Source organism: Ceratotherium simum, chromosome 22 (assembly GCF_057802395.1).
Source record: "Ceratotherium simum simum isolate JZ-2026a chromosome 22, ASM5780239v1, whole genome shotgun sequence".
NCBI lineage: Eukaryota > Metazoa > Chordata > Mammalia > Perissodactyla > Rhinocerotidae > Ceratotherium > Ceratotherium simum.
Window position 1 is genome coordinate 19,680,296 of NC_141921.1, and position 18,970 is coordinate 19,699,265.

At 51.9% G+C, this 18,970-nt stretch overlaps 1 protein-coding gene across 1 annotated transcript in view; it reads right to left on the reverse strand.

Annotated features, from left to right (window-relative positions):
* BMP8A (bone morphogenetic protein 8a) overlaps positions 1-14,762 on the reverse strand; it is a 34,284-nt gene extending 19,522 nt beyond the window's left edge. The window contains exon 1 of the mRNA XM_087446212.1: positions 14,429-14,762. Coding sequence (XP_087302338.1) covers positions 14,429-14,762 — 334 coding nt within the window. The remainder of the gene's footprint in view (positions 1-14,428) is intronic.
* Positions 14,763-18,970: the final 4,208 nt, after the last annotated feature.

The window sequence follows — 18,970 nt, forward strand, 5'->3', positions numbered from 1 at the left end:
TGGTGTGGGGTACAGGGTGTGAGTCTGGCTGTGGCCTGACTGCAGAGGGCTGGAAATCCCGCCTAGGAGTGTGGGCTGTGCCTCTGGCCTGTGGGGCCGGGGTTCCGGGCAGCAGGGAAGCGGTGCGGTTTGAGGGTGGAGTGGAAGATATGCGTGGAGGCAAGGGTGAAGCACAGGCGGGAGGGGCACCCAGGGCAGCCTAGGGGGGGCTGGCATAAGAGCCCGCGGGTAGGATCAAATCCCACATTTCCCCAGCTGCCCGGAAATGCCCAGGACAGTATATTTAGGACCATCTCTCTTGAGCCTCCTGTCACTTTCAACCGCTAAAAATCTGTGTTTCCGCAAAGCAGAGGCAGGAGCCGCCCAGCGCCTCCCCCAAAACCCAACACTGAGATTTTAATTACATGTCTGTGAGTCTTTTTAAAAATTCTCTCTCTGGCTACCAGGCTCAGTGACCACAAGACACCAGGCTGGTGGCGGAGGCGGATGTGGGGAGCACTTCCTGTCCTCGCGGTGGGGACCTGGTCCAGTGATGGACGGGCAAACAGCTGTGCTGGGCGGGGCCAGTGGACACACATGTTTGGGCAGGAGGAGATGGGCTTTTCATCTCCAGACTGGGGAGGAGAAGAAATAGAACATCCATTGTCCGACAGGGTGCCAGAAACGCAGCAAATGCCCACCTGAGAGCCAGGCTGCTCCAGGCAGGTGACACGGGGTGGGGTCTGGGTCCTCCCACAGATCGAGAGCAGGGAGGGCAGGGTTCTGGACCTCTGCCGAGTGATACTCGCCATGAATATCTACACACGAATCTCCTCCTCCCTACAGACACACTCACACACACACACACACACACACACAGCTTTGGTGACAAATCCTGTGGATTCAGGGACCACACAGACCACCTGTGTTGCGTGGCTGTGTAAGAACCTCTGATCTGCAGGATGAAATGGGTCCAGGCTGTTGGCTGTCACAGGGTGGGGCACAGAGAGTGAAGGAGGGTCGCTCAGTCACACCCTTTGCCTCACCCCTCTCGAAGCATCCTTAAGGGTATCTGTCCCCAAGGCACAGCAGGGGCTGACGGGTAGGACCCAGGGGCTCACTGGGAATTCTGTCTGCAGGCCTGATGCTGATTTCATGTTGGATCCGGAGACTGAGTGAACAACCCAGGAACCCACCGGCTCCATGAGGACACCAAGCTCTGTGGCCTCCCTCCCTTGCAGCCTGGGGGGCCCTTGTGCACTGGGTGAAGAGAGCCTCATTCACCTGAACTCACCCCAGATCCAAACTTCCATCCTGTGGGTTTGTGAAATTGATAAATCACCCCATAGTTCCAGCACGGAAACTGTCCACCCTGGCTGTTTCAGGCAGGCACTAGAAGGAGGGACATTTAGGCACTAGAAGGTGGGAAAATAATGCTTTTCATCAGAAACTGATACAACTTCCTGGGATGTGGCATTAAACTAGACATTACTGTAACTGGCCAAGGGGGAGTGCCCCTCTTTCTTTGCTGGAATTGTGTGGATGTACAGCTTTCAGCAGTTGCTTCTTTAGATTAGGCAAGATATTTCTCAAAAGCTGGTGTTGAGGGAAAGCATTTGTTGGGACCTGGATTTTCCCCTATGGCAGTTCCTAGGCAGGCTGCCCCTGCTTTAGCCACTAAAATAGCACTGAGAAGTGCAGATGCTCTGGCCAGTAGCTGGGTCTCCCGGTCCCAGCCCTGACCCCAACAGCAACCAGGCACTTTCCTGTGTAGCCTCAGGCTCCTCACCTGGGAGGTGGGGTACTAGGATCCTTTCCACAGAGGGCTCTGAAAGGGCTCTGTAAAGGGCAGGGATTATGAGACAGGAGCGATGGCCATTCCTCAGGAATTGGGGAGGGGCACTGATCTCTAATTTCCTAACTTAATCGATGTATCACAGTGATCACATTCTTCTAGCACACCCAGAGTTTCATGTATGAAACTCAAGAGCCATGGAGGAGAGAAAGGAGACATTCAATTTTCTTTTTGTAAATAAAAGTATGGAATGAAAGATTATATAACATAAAAATATATCAATTCAGCTGAAAGGGATTTGGACAGCTTCAAGGTGCCTCCTTTTCAGCTGCCTGATCTTTTGTCAACGAACTTGATCCTCTGGGCCTCAGTATCCACATCTGCAAAATGACCATTTGATACAGGGTCAGACAAAACTGTAAAAAGCTGTGTTTGCTATTATAGCTAGTAGTTGGTTATGGTCCAGCAAATGCCTCTAATCTATTATTCCACTGAGTTTCCTTTCAGTACACCTTCATGCCCAGCCTCCACCTTCCCCTATAACCAAGGTCTTGGAATTTCCCAACGATGCCCAGGCTCGGAGAGGCAGCCCCTCAGCAATGCCACCGGGGCCGTTGCCTGAGTTCTGGCTTGGGGACAAAGCAAAAAGTAACCCTTTCTTTATGAAGGTGCTGAAGATTCCAGAACATCAGAGCTCAAAGGACAGAGATCACCACATATAGTCTCCTCCCACTTTACACACACGTGGAGATGGAACCCAGGGGTACTCACTCCCATCTGGGCTCCTTCCGCTACAGTGGACCTCTACCATCTGATGCTGAAAAAAATGCCTGAAAACCAAGTTGGAATTGGCCTGTCGCTGCTTCCCACCCCACTGCTATTGTTTGATGGTCCACAGAGGGAGTTTATGGGAAAGGCCCAAGTCTGTACAACGTGATTTCTTGGGTTTTCCCAGTAAAATTTCACTGATGGTTGTGGAGTTGTGAAGTTCATTCCCAGGTCCCCTGGCAGAATCAGACAGGCTGGGGGGTGGGGGCAGGAGACACTCCCTGCCTGGCCCATGTTCTGCATCCCGGCCATCTGACATATGTCCTGCCAGGAATCCTCGCTCCATGGTGGCCCTGGGGGGAACACTGATGTTTGGAGCAAGGTTTCTGGGTAGTAAATTATTTCCCCCGTCTGCAAAATCTTGGGCAGGGATTCCCAATCTGGCGGGGGTGGGGGGACCCATAATTTCACCTTTGGGTGTGTGGTAGAAGACTCCTGACTATGCTGCCTTCTCATGCTCTGGAGGCTTTCTAAGAACGCTCACTTTTTCCATTCATTTTTCCTTGTTACATCCAGGGATATTAATTAATTCACTTATTCAACACATTTGAAAGCAGTGCTTATTGTATGCAAGTCACTATGTAGGCTCTGGGGAAGCTGCAGTCAACAAGACAGACACCCTTGCCCCATGGAGGTTACAGTGCAGTGGGGAAGTCAGGTAGCGAACAAGATCCTTGTATGTGATGAGTTCTGCAAAGGGCATCAAGAGAGGGGTGGGATCAGGGATAATGCAGGCAGGGTGGGCGGGGCTCACTTTATGTTTTTAACTTTATTTTGAAATAATTTTAGATTATTTAGATTTAGAGAAGCGTTGTTGCAAGAATAGTAGAGAGACTTCCCATATACTCTTTACCCAGCTTTCCCTAATGATAACATCTTACATAATCAAACCATAGTATAACTATCAAAACCAGAAAATTGATATTGGTACAATACTATTCACTAACTACAGACTTTTCTTGAATTTTACCAGTTTTTCCACTAATGTCCTTTTTCTGTTCCAGGATTCAATCTAGGATCCCACATCTCATTTAGTTATTAGGTCTCCTTGGTCTCCTCTGATCTGTAATAATGGATGAGTCTTTGTCTTTCATGATCTCGACACTTTTGAAGAGCACTGGTCAGCGATTTTGTAGCATGTCCCTCAGTTTGGGTTTATCTGATGTTTTCTGATGATTAGATTGAAGTTATGGCTTTTGGAGAAGAATGTTTCCTTTTCAGGGTATCAAATTAGACAACATGATGTCAACATGGGTTATTACTAGTGATGTTAACTGATTCTTTGGTTAAGGTGGTATCTTCCAGGTCTCTTTACTGTAATGTCACTATTTTTCTTTTGGAAATAATAAATGTCTTATGGGAGAATATCTTATAGGAGATACTCAGAGATTTATGCATATATCCTGCTTTTCCTCAAACTTTTGTGCACTAATTTTAGCATCCATTAGTGGATTTGCCTGTAGCAATTACTACTGTAATATTGCAATAGTGATTTTCTATTTCCTTCTTTCCCTACATTTATTAATTGGAATTTTTTTGAAAGGAAGACTTGTCTTTTCTCCCATAATCATTCAATTTTTTATTTATATCATTATGGATTCATGGATATTTATTTTATTCTATGGGTTATAATCCAATACTATGGTTATTCATTTTGTTTCTCAAATTGTTCCAGCTTTAGCCATCAGGAGTTTTTCAGGTTGGCTCCTGTCCCTCTGACATGCCCCCCTCCCCATCCTTTTCTGAGTACTTCCTAACTGTCTGGCACCACAAGCGCTCCAGGCCCATCTTATAATTTCCCATTCCCCACCCCTGAAATCAGTCACTTCTCCAAGGACCTCTGGTTCATTTTATTTATGGGATTTAACAATCAAGATCTGGGCACAGGGTGTGCTCATAACTAATGAAATGTCGTTGCTTTTAGGCCCTCTCAGGGGCCAGAGCTAGGAAATGTATGTGTGTATACTAAACCCATGCACAAACACACACCTGCATTTATTTTGTTATCTATTTTTTCTGGATATATCTATTTTAGAAATCTGAGTTATATGGATACTTCCAATTCCATTCCAGTGTGGAGTTACTTTAGATGTGGTAGTTGGAAAAACCTCTCAAGTAAGACACTCTAAATCAGACCTGAGCACTCTCACGCACTGCTGGCAGGAATGTAAAACAGCATACTCCCTATGGAGGGGATCTGGCAATATCTAGCAAAATTATATGCGCTTTGATGCAGAAATCTCTCTTCTGAGAAATTGTCCCAAACACACACTCACAAAAATATGAAAAGCTTCATGTACAAGGTTATGTGTTATAGTACAGTTTTGTAATTTGTTACAGAAAAAGACTGGAAACGACTCAAATGCCCATCAACAGGACATGGGATAATTGAACTACGGTACATCTTCACGGTGGCGTGCTAAGCAGCTGTAAATTAGAATGAAGAAATCATCTATATTCCACAATAAAGTGATCTCCAGGAGACATTGTTATTTTTAAAAAAAGCAAGATGAACAGTACAGATAATACACCTTTCATCTAAGAAAGAGTCAAAACACAAATATTATAAAAATGCATATACATCATGTATACATATATAAGTATATATGTAATTGTATTTTTTAAACGGAGAGATAAACTACAAACTAATAAACTAATTAAAAAAATAGTTACCTTTTGGGGGAGGAAAAGAACAGAGACAGAGTGCAGGAGATGGGCATGGAAGCTAGGCTTCTCTGAATGTTCCTTGTTTTGTAAATTTTGTAAAGATTTCACATAAGTATGCAAAAAAATTAATCCAAAATACAAAAATAAAGAGCAATATCTAGGACTAAAATGCAAAATAAAGTAAATGAACGATGTATTGAGTTGGTGGCTTAACCACATAGTGAGAAATCATTTCAAGTGACTTTAAAACAGAGTAATTTGACTGTACATCTTTAGTGGGATAGTTTAAGGACAAAATAAACTAAAAATAAATCTTAATTTTTTAGTAATTGTATTATGATGATGTTATTCTATAACTATTATATATATAAGACATTATGTATAATATATATTATATATGTAACTATAGGATAAAGTAATTATTATGTTAATGCTGTTAGGAGCAAGTTATTCAGTGTAAAAGAAAATATAAAATCTAAGAATTTAAGTAAAAGTCTATAATCCTAAATTTGAATTGGAAATACTAGTTTGAACTCATGATTTTTTTTTCTCTTAGGAAATACATATTCCCTAGCTTTGTCCACTGAAAAGGCCTAGAAACGCTGGCCAAGCACGGGGCAATGAGGAGCTCTAGTGCCCAGAGTGCAGTCTCAGAATCATCCACTACAAAGTACCAGGGCTTGTGAAGAAATGCTGATTCTAACCCGGGCAGGAAAAGCATAAGCAGAGCCTGGAACATCTTTTTGCACCAGACAGCAAGGAAGCCCTCAGAAACTCCTAGGAGAGAGTTAAAAGTACTCAGTAGCCAACTTGAAGGGGTTTCATCATGGCCAAAGAAGGGCCAATTTTAGGATCAAAGAGAATAACAATTGCAACAGATTGAAACACATCACATATGTTAATATCCATTAGTCCATCATCATCCTCATCATGAAACATTGATCACCTTTGGACAGGATTTCTCAGCCTTGGCACTACCGACATTTTGGGCCAGATAAGTCTTTGTTACGGGGGGCTGTCCTGTGTATTGTAGAACATGTAGCAGCATCCCTGGCCTCTGCCCACTAGATGCCAGTGGCACCACCTTCCCTCCCAGTTGTGACAACCAAAAATGTCTCCGGATATCGCCAAATGTCTCCTGGGAGGTTGAGAGCCACTGCCTTTGGAGAACGCTAGGATTCAATTCATTATCCTAAATCCTGGTAAATGAGGCGGGGGAAAAGTCAAGTCTGGAAGAAGAGAAGGAACCAGTCATGTGACGAGGTGGAAGAGAATCCTTTCAGTCAGAGGAAACAGCAAATGCCAAACCCTCCATGTTCCAGAAACATCCAGGAGGCCGGAGGGGCTGGAATCGAGTGGTCCAGGGGTGAGGTGTACAAGATGAGGCTGGAGGGACAGGCAAGGCCCGTTCATGTGTAAGAAATGCTGTTTCTCAGCCTTCAAGAACTCAGCACAGTGATTCAAAGAAGCTCTATGACCTAGAAAGAATTTTATAAACTTCAACTGTTGCTGATGTGGTGATAGTCCATGAATGACCCTGTGAGGTGGGCTAGAGGCTACTTGTAGTTTCCTGTAGCCAAGAGAGACTCTTGACAGCCAGCTCCATCAAGACACCCGAACTGGCGGAGCATGGGCCCAGCATCGGGGAGGGACAATGCCACCACTGGTTCCACAGGTACCTTATTTTCTACAAAGTTCCACTTGGGGAAGCAAAGAGTTCACATTCTTAACCTCCTTACTGTGGCTCCAGGAAAATAAACAATCACAGGACTCTAGGCCTTCTCCTCCAGCCCCTGATAAAACCACCTCCGGATCCCACGTTTGTGGGAAGGGCCCACCGTGGGCAGGAGGTGCCTCCCCCGCCACGGCCACCGTCCACATTCCGCCTTTCCATATTGCAGGCCCTGCACCCGCCACTCACAGGCTAGGTCTCCAGATGCCACACTCTGTGTCCACCAGACCAACACCAGCAAAGGCTTCAGCTACTTTTGTTCCCTGGACAAAATTCAGAGTCACCTGGATGACTATCTTGTTTGTGACCAAAAAGGAAGACTTCAAAAGATACCCTCTTTCTCCAGCCCAGAGCGGCTGTTAAGAGAACAGAGGCTTCTGACCTGTCCATCAGTCTTTCCTGCCCTCAACCCCTTCCCCAGCCCTGCAGGGCCCCCAGGAAGAGCCTAAGCTCAGCTCTGCGTTCCAGGCCCCCTGAGCTGGCCCAGCCCACTGCTCCTGGGCCTTCTGGTTGCCAACGCCCTCCCCGAGTCCCTCCTCAAAGCCGCTCTCTCCTAGGTTGACCCCATCTGCCATGTCTACAGGCTACTTTCCTCCCAGTCCAGCTGTAAGAGCCCCCTCATCCTCCTCTGACCCCACACAGGGCAGCCTGTCGGTCTTGCCCTTTCCCCCATCCCAGGGGTCCCCATCCCTAGTTCATCTGCCCCTCTGGACGGTGAGCAGTTTGAGGGCACAGACTGAACAACGTGGGGTGGAAATGAGAGGCTCTCAGCATTCTGCTTATCGAGCCACTTGTGCTCCGGGGCCCAGAGGGGATGTCCCCCTCTGTTCTTCCCAAGGGCTCCTGGTCCCCAAGACAGTAGCTCAGCATCCAGCATCCTCAGCCTCTTGGGCTGGGGCATCTTGCTGGTCTGGGAGTGACTCCCACATCACAGCGTGTCTCCATCAGAAGCCACCCATGTTTTCACTCTGCTGTGGGACTTGCCTCCTTTCACAGCTGGGCCCCTGAGATGAGGGCAGGCTTCCCAGGGTCCAAGGAGGCAGATGGGCTGGGCCTGTCTGGCTAGTCCTGATGGTAACAAGGCTGAGAGCCCCACTTCAGACCTAAAACAAGGAGCAGGTCTCTACGGCCTCTGGAGGCCCACGGGGGAGCCGCGGAATTGATCACCTATCGAGTGTGCACTCGCAGGGGCTATCTCCCATCCAGAAATCTCAGCGCTGCTGAGAGGAGGCCAGGCTTCAGTTCTGACGTATTTTTAGTCAGTTTTCATTACTGACTTTTTTCGAGAGCTGTTTCCATAAACGGCTCTGTCATAATTACTGGTCCAGGCCTCAGATGGCTTTGGACCCCAAACGAAAAGGGAACACCCGCACACTCCACCACATCAAGCCTGCCGAGACCAAAATTAGATCCAAGGAGACGTGAGCAAGGAGGATGCGATTCCTCCAGTTCAAATCAGGCAAAGAACTGACTGTGGGAGTTTTCCAGAAAGATGTGGTCACGGTGACACATCCCCTCTGTCCCATGGGGAATGGGTTCCTGTGAGGACGTGGTCTGGTTGTTCCTCCCTACCCTGTGCCTCCCTCCTGGAGGAGCCCCCATCAGCAGGCAGGGGGTGGGCACATTCTTTGGTCAGAGCTGGAAAGGCCTCCAGGGCACCCCTCACAGATGGGGAAACTGAGGCCCAGAAGGAGCAGAGACTTGCCAGGGGTCACGTGTCAGGTTAGGGCCCTTCATGTGGACTTTCGGATTTGGAGCCCATATAAAATGAGTGGCCCTGGAGTTCCTCTGGGTGGTGATATTGGGGGGCGGAGTCACCAGTCAACAAGGTTCTTCTGTCAACAGGTGCCCTGAGAATGCCTGCTGAAGCCACCTTCCTCCAGGCAGGGCCCTCTGGAGACTCGGAGTCCCAGGAGAGGGCCCAGGAAGATGCTGCACCCATTGTTGGCTTCCACAAAGATAAGGAGGGCTGGCCCCGCTTCTGTCCCACCAGACCAGGCCCAGGCTCCTTCCCCTGGCTCTCAGGGCTCCTTCCCCCGGCTCTCGGCGCTCCCTGCCTCCAGCTGCATCCCTCTTTCCTTCAACTTTGCATGTCTGCTATGCAGGGCCTGGGGTGCACGGTGGCATGGCGGTGCCATGAGAATCAGATTTGGTCCCTGTTCTCAGGTTGTTCATGGTTTCCTGGGGAGCGAGAGAAAGGAGCCAGGCATACCCCTGAATCTACAGGCAGAAAGCAACCAGAATTCTAAGAGAAATATACACGATAAAGATGAGGACTCTAATCATGGAGGGTGCCTGTCTCTTTGGGAGGAGTGGGCGTAGGAGGAATCAGATTTATAGAAACCCCTGCCCACCCCCTTTTAGAAGCAGAAATGGAGATGAGTGTATTCTATGCAAGGCATATAACATGAGCAACGGCACAGAAGCAGGATGCAATGTATCAGCTCACATTTATTAAGTTCCTACCATATGGCAGGCACCCAGTTGGCCTCACTGCACATCTCGCTTAGTCCTACTCATCCCCGGGAGGGAAGCTTTCTTCACTTTGTCTTAAAGGTGAGGAAATGAGGTTCAGAGACTTTAACAGTTTTTTTTTTTTAATTTATTTATTTTTGTGAGGAAGATCAGCCCTGAGCTAACATCCATGCTAATCTTCCTCTTTTTGCTGAGGAAGACCGGCTCTGAGCTAACATCCATTGCCAATCCTCCTCCTTTTTTTTTCCCCCAAAGCCCCAGTAGATAGTTGTATGTCATAGTTGCACATCCTTCTAGTTGCTGTATGTGGGATGCGGCCTCAGCGTGGCCGGAGAAGCGGTGCGTCGGTGCGCGCCTGGGATCCGAACCCGGGCCCCAGTAGCGGAGCACGCGCACTTAACCTCTAAGCCACGGGGCCAGCCCGAGGTTCAGAGACTTTAAAAGGAAGCTGTGTGATGTCTCACAGCTCCCAAGTGGCACAGTCAGGATTAAAATCCAAGTTTACTGCATCCACAGAAGGACGTGTATAAGGATATTCAGAGCAGCTTTATTCATAGCCCCAAACTGGAAACAACTCAAATGTCCACTCATCAGAACAGATAAATGTGGTGCAGTCATGCAATGCAATATAAGTCATTTATAAAAAAAGAACTACAGGTACAACAACAACATGGATGACTCTCAAAAAAATTATGTTGAGTGAAAGACTAGACACAAGAGTATGAACTGTATGACTCCACTGCCATGAAGTTCAAAGAACAGGCCAAATGCATGTACGGTGGTTGTCTGAGGGTATGGGCTGGTAGGAGTAGGATACCCAGGGCACTTAGGTTGTATGTTTCTGTGTGGTCTGAATTTTATATAATGAGCATGCATTATTTCTGCGAACGCTAAAACATTAAAGACACTTACAAACAGGATTCTCAGTTTACAACATATATTCCATACAGTTCAATTCAGCAGCAGTTACTGCATCTAATGATAGGCCCTGGGCTGGGTCAAGAGGCAGCTTCTGTGGGGGAGAAGAGCAGAGGATGTGCAGGCAGGGAGACAACCTGCTGTGTGGCCTTGGGAAAATCACCTAACTTCTCTGAGCCTCACTCTCCTCTATTTAAAACAAAGACATGACAGTAACTGTGAGGTGCAAATGAAGGAACATATGTGGAGTTCTGGGCATGTGGTCATCACTGGGTACCATCTCACACAACCCCTGAACAGCCCCACAGGGTGGGTGCTGTGACTATCTCCATTTTACAGAGGAGGAAACTGAGGCTCCGAGAGGTGAACTGGAAAGTCCAGATCACCCTGAAAGTAGGTGGTGGAGTCAAGATGCAAACTCTGTCTGTCTGAGTCCCAGGTCAGAACCCCCCCCAGTCCTGCCTGCCCTCCCACCGCTCAGCCCTTCCTCGTGTCCAGACAAGAGTGTCACTGTCCAGACCACCTGACGCTCATCTTTACAGCTTATGATTTGTCAGTTGTCTCTCCCACTAGAAGATCAGCTCCATGAGGGCAGGGACTTTGTTTCGTTCACTGTCATATCCCAGTAACTAGAACTGTGCCTGGCACAGAAGATGGCTCCATTCTGTTCGGGATAGACTTCTGCCCGCAGTGCTATCTGTGCCTCAGTTTCTCAATCTGGAACATGGTACCTGCTGCTCTGCTGACACGAGGTGGAGAGGATTCAGGAGGAACACGCAGAGGTGGTCCTTCCTGCCCCTCTTCCTCCCTCAGGAGGGGCTGGGCTGGCCTGAGGGGCCCGAGGTGCACCAGTCACACATACACTCGGCCCGAGGACATGGGGTGTTGTGAGAAGGTGCCTCTGACACAGAGCCACAGGGTGAGGGCTGGGAGGCCCCTTGTTTTCTGACAGCATCCCTGTAGACTGGACGAGAAAGCAGAGGCCCAGAGAAGGGAAGGGACGTGACTTGGGATGCACAGGCCTCAATGGCGGGCCTGGGCGGTACAAGAAGCTGGGTGTTGTCTCCCAGCTCAGGGCTCGTCTCTCCCTGAGCACAGGGGACACCAGGGACAGGCCCCATCTGCTCCTCGTGGGTATCAGCCCCCATTACAGTGTCCTGGCCAAGGGGAGCCAGAGTCTACAAGGCTGAGATTGACATCAGGCCAGGCAGGCTCTGACTGCAGCCCTGACCTCCCAACACAGGCGCTGTCAGTCAGGACCTGGGCTCCTAAAGCATCTGCTGGGACACAGAGGTCTGACCCAGGGGGGGAGGCCTGCGAGAGGCCCACGGCCTCTGGGTCCTACCGGCTGCCACTGACGGTCAGGGGCCTGGCAGGCACCAGGTCTGGCTTCCCAGGAGCCAGATGAGGCTGATAGGAAAGGTGGAGCTGGAGGCAACAGGTGTGGGAGCCTGGGCGTGGGTGCTGGTACCACAGCGACTCTGCTATTAGATTCCACGGTGGTTCAGGGGCCGCAGACCCAGGGCCCTGGGGCCCAGGCCTCCAAACCAGGTAAGAATCCTGGTAGGTGTCTAATGCCCACATCAGCCTAGGTAATTACCAGTTAAAACTGCTCTATCTGAAAGAGTTCTACTAGTGCAGTGAGTACATCAGAATAAAGAAGGCCCTTCTGACAGCTGGCTGGGCCCGCCCACAGACTGGGCTTCCCCTGAACAAAGATCTGCTTGTTAATCTCACAGCATCAGAGGCCTTAGATCTTAATGAAACATGCAGAGGTGGCGTGGGAAGAAGCTGGGATCTGGAATCCACAGCCTAGATGATGCCACGGATGTGCTGTGTGGCCCTGGGCTGAATATTTAACCTCTCTGAGCCCATGAAATGAGGCTGGTAAAACAGCATCACATGTTGCATGGATGAGGAATCATAAAGCTATGGAACTTCAAATGCTAATTTTTATTTTAAAAATAGGTAGACCTTCGGTTGGCTTTTAAAATCTGTTTCTGGGTTTCACATGTGTATAAGATATGTGGGGACATTCCTGTCATAGCCACACCAAGGCTGGGGAGCAGCTGGGAGGAACTGGGGTCAGCAGTGACCAGGGCCAGGTTCACCTTACAAGAGAGGGGCTGACTCTAGGCTCCTCCCCCTCCGCCAACCAAACGCACAACAACCCTGAGGATGCATCAGTCACTAGGATCCCCATTTTACAAGGAGGGAGCTGAGGCTGAGACAGGGAGGGACTTGCCTAAGATCACATAGCAGAGGCAGGAGAGGAACCAAGTCCACCTGAGCAAAGGGCACTGCTCGATTCACAGCAGCAGCTCCCACCAAGGCTGTGCACGCCCTGACCCAGGGGATGCTGAGGGAAGCAGAACATGGGCTGGGCGGTGACTCACTCTAACGGATGGCTCCCCTGGGGGCATTCTCGGGGTGACTGCATCCACAGCTCTTCTTGGTCCTAAGCCCGGGTCAGCTTGTCCCGAGGACAGAGCTCCAGCCTCAGGTCCACATATGGTCTTCTCTGTCCCCACCTCACCCTCTAGACAGGAAGGTGGCATCCAGAACCTACTGGCCCAAGTCCTGTGCCGGGCACTGGGCTCTCAGCAGAGGTCAACAGCGGCCTCCTGCTGCTCGCTCCCCCACCTCAGCCCACCACCAGCTCTGGGTTGGGGGGGACAGAGGCCTCCTTGGCTGTCCCCTCTTCCTGCAATAGTGTAGGAAGCAAAAGCCTAAGGATCCCAAAAAACCTGGTGCCGCTCTGTCCCCTGGGTTCCTCTGCCTAAACCCCTCTGAAAGCTCTCTCCACTCTGAAAGCCAGCCCTCCTGACAACAGAAACATTGCCTCCTTGAGCACTGAATGTAGGACCAAACAGTCTGGGCCTGTCCTGGCCACGTAGAGGCTGTGCTATCCTGGGCATGTCACTGTCTCTCTGAGTCTCACTGTCCTCACCTGGGAAATGGGGGTAAATATCATGGCTGTTAACAGGGTTGCTGGGAGGATTAAGAGCGATGCTGTAGGTGAAGGGAGGCTGGTGGCCTTGGCAAGGGTCCTCTCCTGCTCTCGGGCCCACAGTTCTCCCCACCTCGGGCTGAGCTGTAGTCCTTGGGTCCCCAGGTCCAGCCTGGTTTTGCCCCAGCCCAGACCCTGCCCCTCACTGGCCACAGGCAGGAGGCAAAGCAGATAGGGGACAAATATTCACGACTGTACATTAAAGAGAGTTTGGTAATGGAAAAGGCTTCTTTGAGAACTTTAAGGGTAAATGGCTCCACGATTTGGAGTAAAATTTCTGCAGAGGAAAAGCTGGGCTTTTCCTGGGAGAACATCTTTGCCCACTGGGTCATTCCACAGTCCTGGACACTCCTGCCAAGCCAAGCCATGTCCCAGGTGTGGGCCCAGGGTGACAAGACCACAGGGCCTGCCCCACTGAGCTGAGTCTCCTTGTCCACTCACTCCCTGACAGCCACACCCACCTAAGGCTCTGGGGCCCTGGCCCAGGGAAGAGGCTGCTGTGGACTCAGGACATCTGGTCTCTCATCTCAGCTCTGGTCATTTTGATGATGTGACCAGACTTTTCCACACTGAACTTTGTCCCTTTCTTCAGTGCTGCCCTTATCACAGGGACAGCATCACAGCCTCTGTTTACTCATCTGTCTCCCCAGGACCAGCCTGTCCTGGCACTGCCCAGGTCCACCCGACATGACATGATTCCTACTCCTGGGTGTGTTGGGGGGGCGGGTGAAGGTTCACGCCCCTGGATTCACATTCCTGCGTCTGCCCCTGCCCTTTCCGCAGCCTCCACTCCCCTTAGATCGCCCCGCCCTGACCCCGTGTGTCCGCGTCCACGACACGGTCACTCCCCGTTCAAGGCCGGGGCTCGCACTGCCCAGGTCGTCCACGCGCCCCTGCAGCCCCTGTCTCTCCCCGAGGGGCCCCCGACGGGCGCGGACACAGCCCGCCGTCCCCGCACGCGCGCTCCGCGGAGGTCGCACGGTCACCGCGGGTCCCCGCCGCCACCCCGGGGGCCGGCACTCACCCATGTTGACGAAGCTCATGACCAGGTCGGCGTGGCCCAGGCGCCGCCCGGGGGGCCCGCCGTCCTCGTCGTCGTCGCCGGCCATGGCGTGGTAGAGGTCCAGCATGAAGAGCGGCGCGGACGCGGGCGGCCGGGCGGCGGCGGGCGGCGCGCGGGGCCGGGGCCGCCCGGGCAGCCCGAGCACCGCCAGGATCTCGCGCTGCAGGTCGCGGCGCTCGCGCGGGCCCAGGCGGCGGGGCGGGCAGCCGGGCGGGGGCCGCGGGCCGGGGCCGCCGCCGCTCAGCGCGCACAGCGCCAGGCCCAGGAGCCAGAGCGGGCCGGGGCGCGCGGCCATGGCGGCCGGACCGGCGGGCGCTCACCGGGCGCGCATCCGCCCCGCGGCCGGGCCGGGGACCCCGACGGCGAGCGCCGGGCCGACCTAGGGCGCCCCCCGCGCCGCACCTGCCGCGGCTCCGGGCCGTGCGGACGCGCCCGCCGCCTCGGGGCAGGGGCTGCTCCGGGGACTGGGACGGACGGCCAAGCTGTCTGTCGCCGAGGCCCGCTCAGCGGAGGAGCGGCGGGAGGCTCCCGTCGGCGCTCGGCGAGGCGCGGACGCTCGAGCGCCTCCTCAGCCGGACCCTCGAGCGCCTCCTCAGCCGGACCCGCCGTCTGTGCCGCTGCGGCCCTTCGCTCCCGCGCCCCGCCGTCGGGTCCCGCCCCCTCCAGACGGACCAATGGGGGCCCGGGGCGGGGCCAGGCCCGCGGAAGCCACGCCCCCGGGAAGCGGCTCTGAGATGTGGTTGGCGTCGCAGGTGGTGGCTACTCCGAGATGCGACCCGCTGGTGGGTGATGCGCGGGTCGGGCGAGGGGGTCCGCAGCCCAGTCCTCAGGGTCTTCAGGGTCGTCCTGCGCTCCACTCCCAGCCGCTGGCCGCGCCGTCGGGCAGGCTCCGGGCCTCGGCCTAGGGACCCCAGGGCAGCGGCGCCGTCCGGGGAAATCAGGAACCTGCGCTCCCGCGGGGCGTGTCCGAGCGCCCTCGCCCTGGCGGGGATCCTGAGTCTCGGTCCGGCCAGCGGAGTGACCCGGCAGCCCCGCCTTGGTGCGCGGAGTGTCGCCCCACAACCCGAAATGCCTCAGTCGGGTCTAGAGGTAGAGGGGCCCCGCGAGTGCCGACCATGCCCGGAGAGTGGGGCGCATTCCTCTGCCAGCAGCAGCCAGGCCCGGGGTCCCCGCCACCGCAGCTCCTCGCTGGCTTCTCGACGCCTTCCCCGCTGTCCCCTTGCGCCGCTGTTGGGGGCTTCTCCTTTCCGGACGCCGCTCAGTCGCTGCTCCCGGCGCGCCCACCCACCTGGCCCCCGCGTGCTCCCGGGCAGCGCCCAGGTGGGCCACCCCAGCTGCTCCAGCGGCTGCGCGGTCACCGCCAGCTCTCGCTGTGCGCCCCGCGGACCCGGTGCCGATTCAGCCGTGCGCGGGAAACGCGCATCTGCCTCCAGCCAGGCCAAGGAGCTCTGGGGCCCTTCCGGAGGGTCTGGGAACCGCCTTTGCGCATCTAAATTGTCACGGCCCTCAGCGGCTTGCAAGGGAAGGCTCCTCAGGGAGACTCCTCGACCGACTAGTTCCCTTTCGCACAGCCTGCTCTTCCCTAGGCGCTCTCTCACTGCATTTATTCATTTATGCTTAAGGCGCTGCGCTGGAAGCCTAGGAAGTGACACCTAGACCGAGCTGGGAAGACTAGAAGGAATTGGCCTGGGATGACTGGAAAGGTCAGTGGGAGGAGAGTGTTCCAGGCAGAGGAAATAGCTTGTGTCAAGGCCCTGAGATCTGAGGGAGTGTAACAATGGCAGGTAACAAATAGCACTTACCATGTGTCAGGCATGTTCTCTATCAGGTTTTTCAGGCACACGCGTTGTTATAGGGTAGACACCATTTAAATCCCCTGTTAACAGATGCGGAGACTGAGGCACAGAGAGGTTAAGGGACTTCCCCCATCACACACAACAGTGGAGCTGGGCTGGGGCAGGTGCTCATGTGCAGGTGAGCTGTTCAGTGTGTGTGTGTGGGGGGGGGCAAATGGTGAGGCTGAGAGTGAGGATGAAGCTGGAGGGGCTGGCAAGGGACAGACCACAAAGGGCCTTGCAGGGAGGCTAGATGAGGACTCTGGACACCAGATGGTTATGGTGTCTGTCAGGATTAAACCTCTCAGGTCTGTCCTGGTGGTGCAAGCAGTTAAGTGCCCGCACTCCACTGCGGTGGCCTGGGGTTCGCTGTTTTGGATCCCGGGCGCGCACCGACGCACTGCTTGGTAAGCCATGCTGTGGCGGTGTCCCATATAAAGTGGAGGAAGATGGGCATGGATGTTAGCCCAGGGCCAGTCTTCCTTAGCAAAAAAAGAGGAGGATTGGGGGATGTTAGCACAGGGCTGATCTCCTCACACACACACACACAAAAAGATTAAACCTCAAAATAAATGTATGATGTCCGCTAAAGTTCACATTTTCCCATGATCATTCAAACTTTTAAAAAATATCAGAACAAATCTAAACAATCATTTGCTGCTGTCTTAAGTCTGTACCTAGTCTGCCTTGTACCCAACAGGTCAATTTCCACACTGCTTGTAAACCTGGATAAGGATGCTGCAGCTTAGCCATTGAATGTGCCCAGGGCAAGACCAGATGCAGAGGGGACTATGGATTGGAGGGAGGGGGACTGGAGTCAGGAGCCACAGTTGGAGGCATGTACAGTAATGGGAGGGGTAGCAGGGAGGATGACGACAATGATCCTCTAATGATGATGAGGTGGAGGGCAGAGGAGAAAGCTATTTAAGAGGCTGAATCCACAGGGCTTGGTGACTGCATATAAAGGCAGGGAGCAGAGTCAAGGAGGTGTCCTTGAGTATCAAGCTCGGTCAGGGTCTCTGAATCTCCTGGCCCTTTCCCTGTCCTCTATGCCCCTGGGCATTCCTCTGCACTCCCCTTTGAGTCCACTCATCATTTGAGGCCTCAGATCTAGCCTGTAATTCTCAGAGTGTGTATTGTGCAACGCTGGGCTCCCAGCTAGACTGCAAGTAGCCCTGTGCTGAGCTGATTCTTGTAATAGCAGAAATTATTTATCTCAATTTAGGATGAGCGGAGAGAGCTGTGTTCTTTAAACAACGGGCCTCACATTCCCATAAACCTAAACATCGGGTTTTAGCCATTCCAAAGGGCATCACTGCACAATTCAATTCAGCAATAGCCCTCATGGGCTGCTCTCTGCTGTAGCCAACCAGCTCCCTGCCCCCAAGTGGCCCCTACTTTAACAGGGGTGACAGTCAGGTGAACCTATAGTCATTTCCAAAGGCAGACTTTATTCTGCCTTTGGAAAAGCCTGATAAAATAAACAGGCTTTTCTTTGGCTGAGGGGCCAGCAAAGTGCCTGAAAGGGAAGGGGAAGGGAGAGGCAGGCGATGTGTGGGTAGAATCCTAGAACTCCAGAACTGGAAGGGAACTGAGGTGGGGAAGGTTTCTTGGAGAAAGTGGTGTCAAACAAGGGCTTCCCCCAGCCACCTGGCAATGCTGTGACCTTGGGCAGGTTACTTAACCTCTCTCAGGCTCAGTTTCTCATCTATAAATGGGGCTCACAATTGTAGGATTGTGATGGGGATTAAATGAGCATGTATACAGAGCACTTAGCAGGGTGACTGGCATATAGTAAGCAGTCATTAATATTAGCTATTGTCATTCAAGGCCTCAGGAACTCACATTCATCCTCTACCCAAGCAGACACCAAATTTGCATTACTTGTTTAGCACTTGTTTCACAGAACTGCAATTTTATTTTAACCCTTTTTCTGGCATCCCTGTATTTCCCACATGGTCTTGCATACAGTTGTTTGTTGAATGCGAATATACTTTCTGCAGATTCCACTACTAGCTGAGATTTGTCTTCAAGACAGAGAAAACCTGAATTACTTGGTAAGAAAAACAAGTGACCATAGTCCAGACTCTGAAAAGATGGAGGTAAAGCTGTTTTCAGCATGCTTCTGTACCCAGGAGGCTTAGAGGGGGAAGCAAATTTGGGTAACAACACTATATTACATGAAGTTCTGGCATTTTGAAGTTACTAATTCCATGGAGAATAAACACTTCCTTTGGGATCAGGCTGCAGATTCCTTTTAATCTGGATATTTGGCCTCAAACAGCTTTGGCAAACGTGCGTCCATCTTACCAACTTCCCGTATCACAAGAGGAGTATGGCCTAATGATCAAGAACACAGGCAGCTGAGTTGCAACCCTCTTACCTCTCAAGTTCTCTAGTTATTTCCTAGTCTAATTCCTGTTGTTAGAATTAGTTAATATTTGGCTGTTCTAATTATCATAAAGCCAACTACGGGCTGGGGGAAATAGAACTGCCAGATTTGAATAGGGAGTCAAGGACTAGATTTAAGGTCCACTTTTCCATTTATTCATTCTGTGATCTCAGGCAAATCACTTTCTCATCCTCTTTCTCATTCTAATTTCTCCATCTGTAAAATAAAGGAGCTAGATTTGATGACCAATTCTGCTTCCACCTCTGAAATTTTATT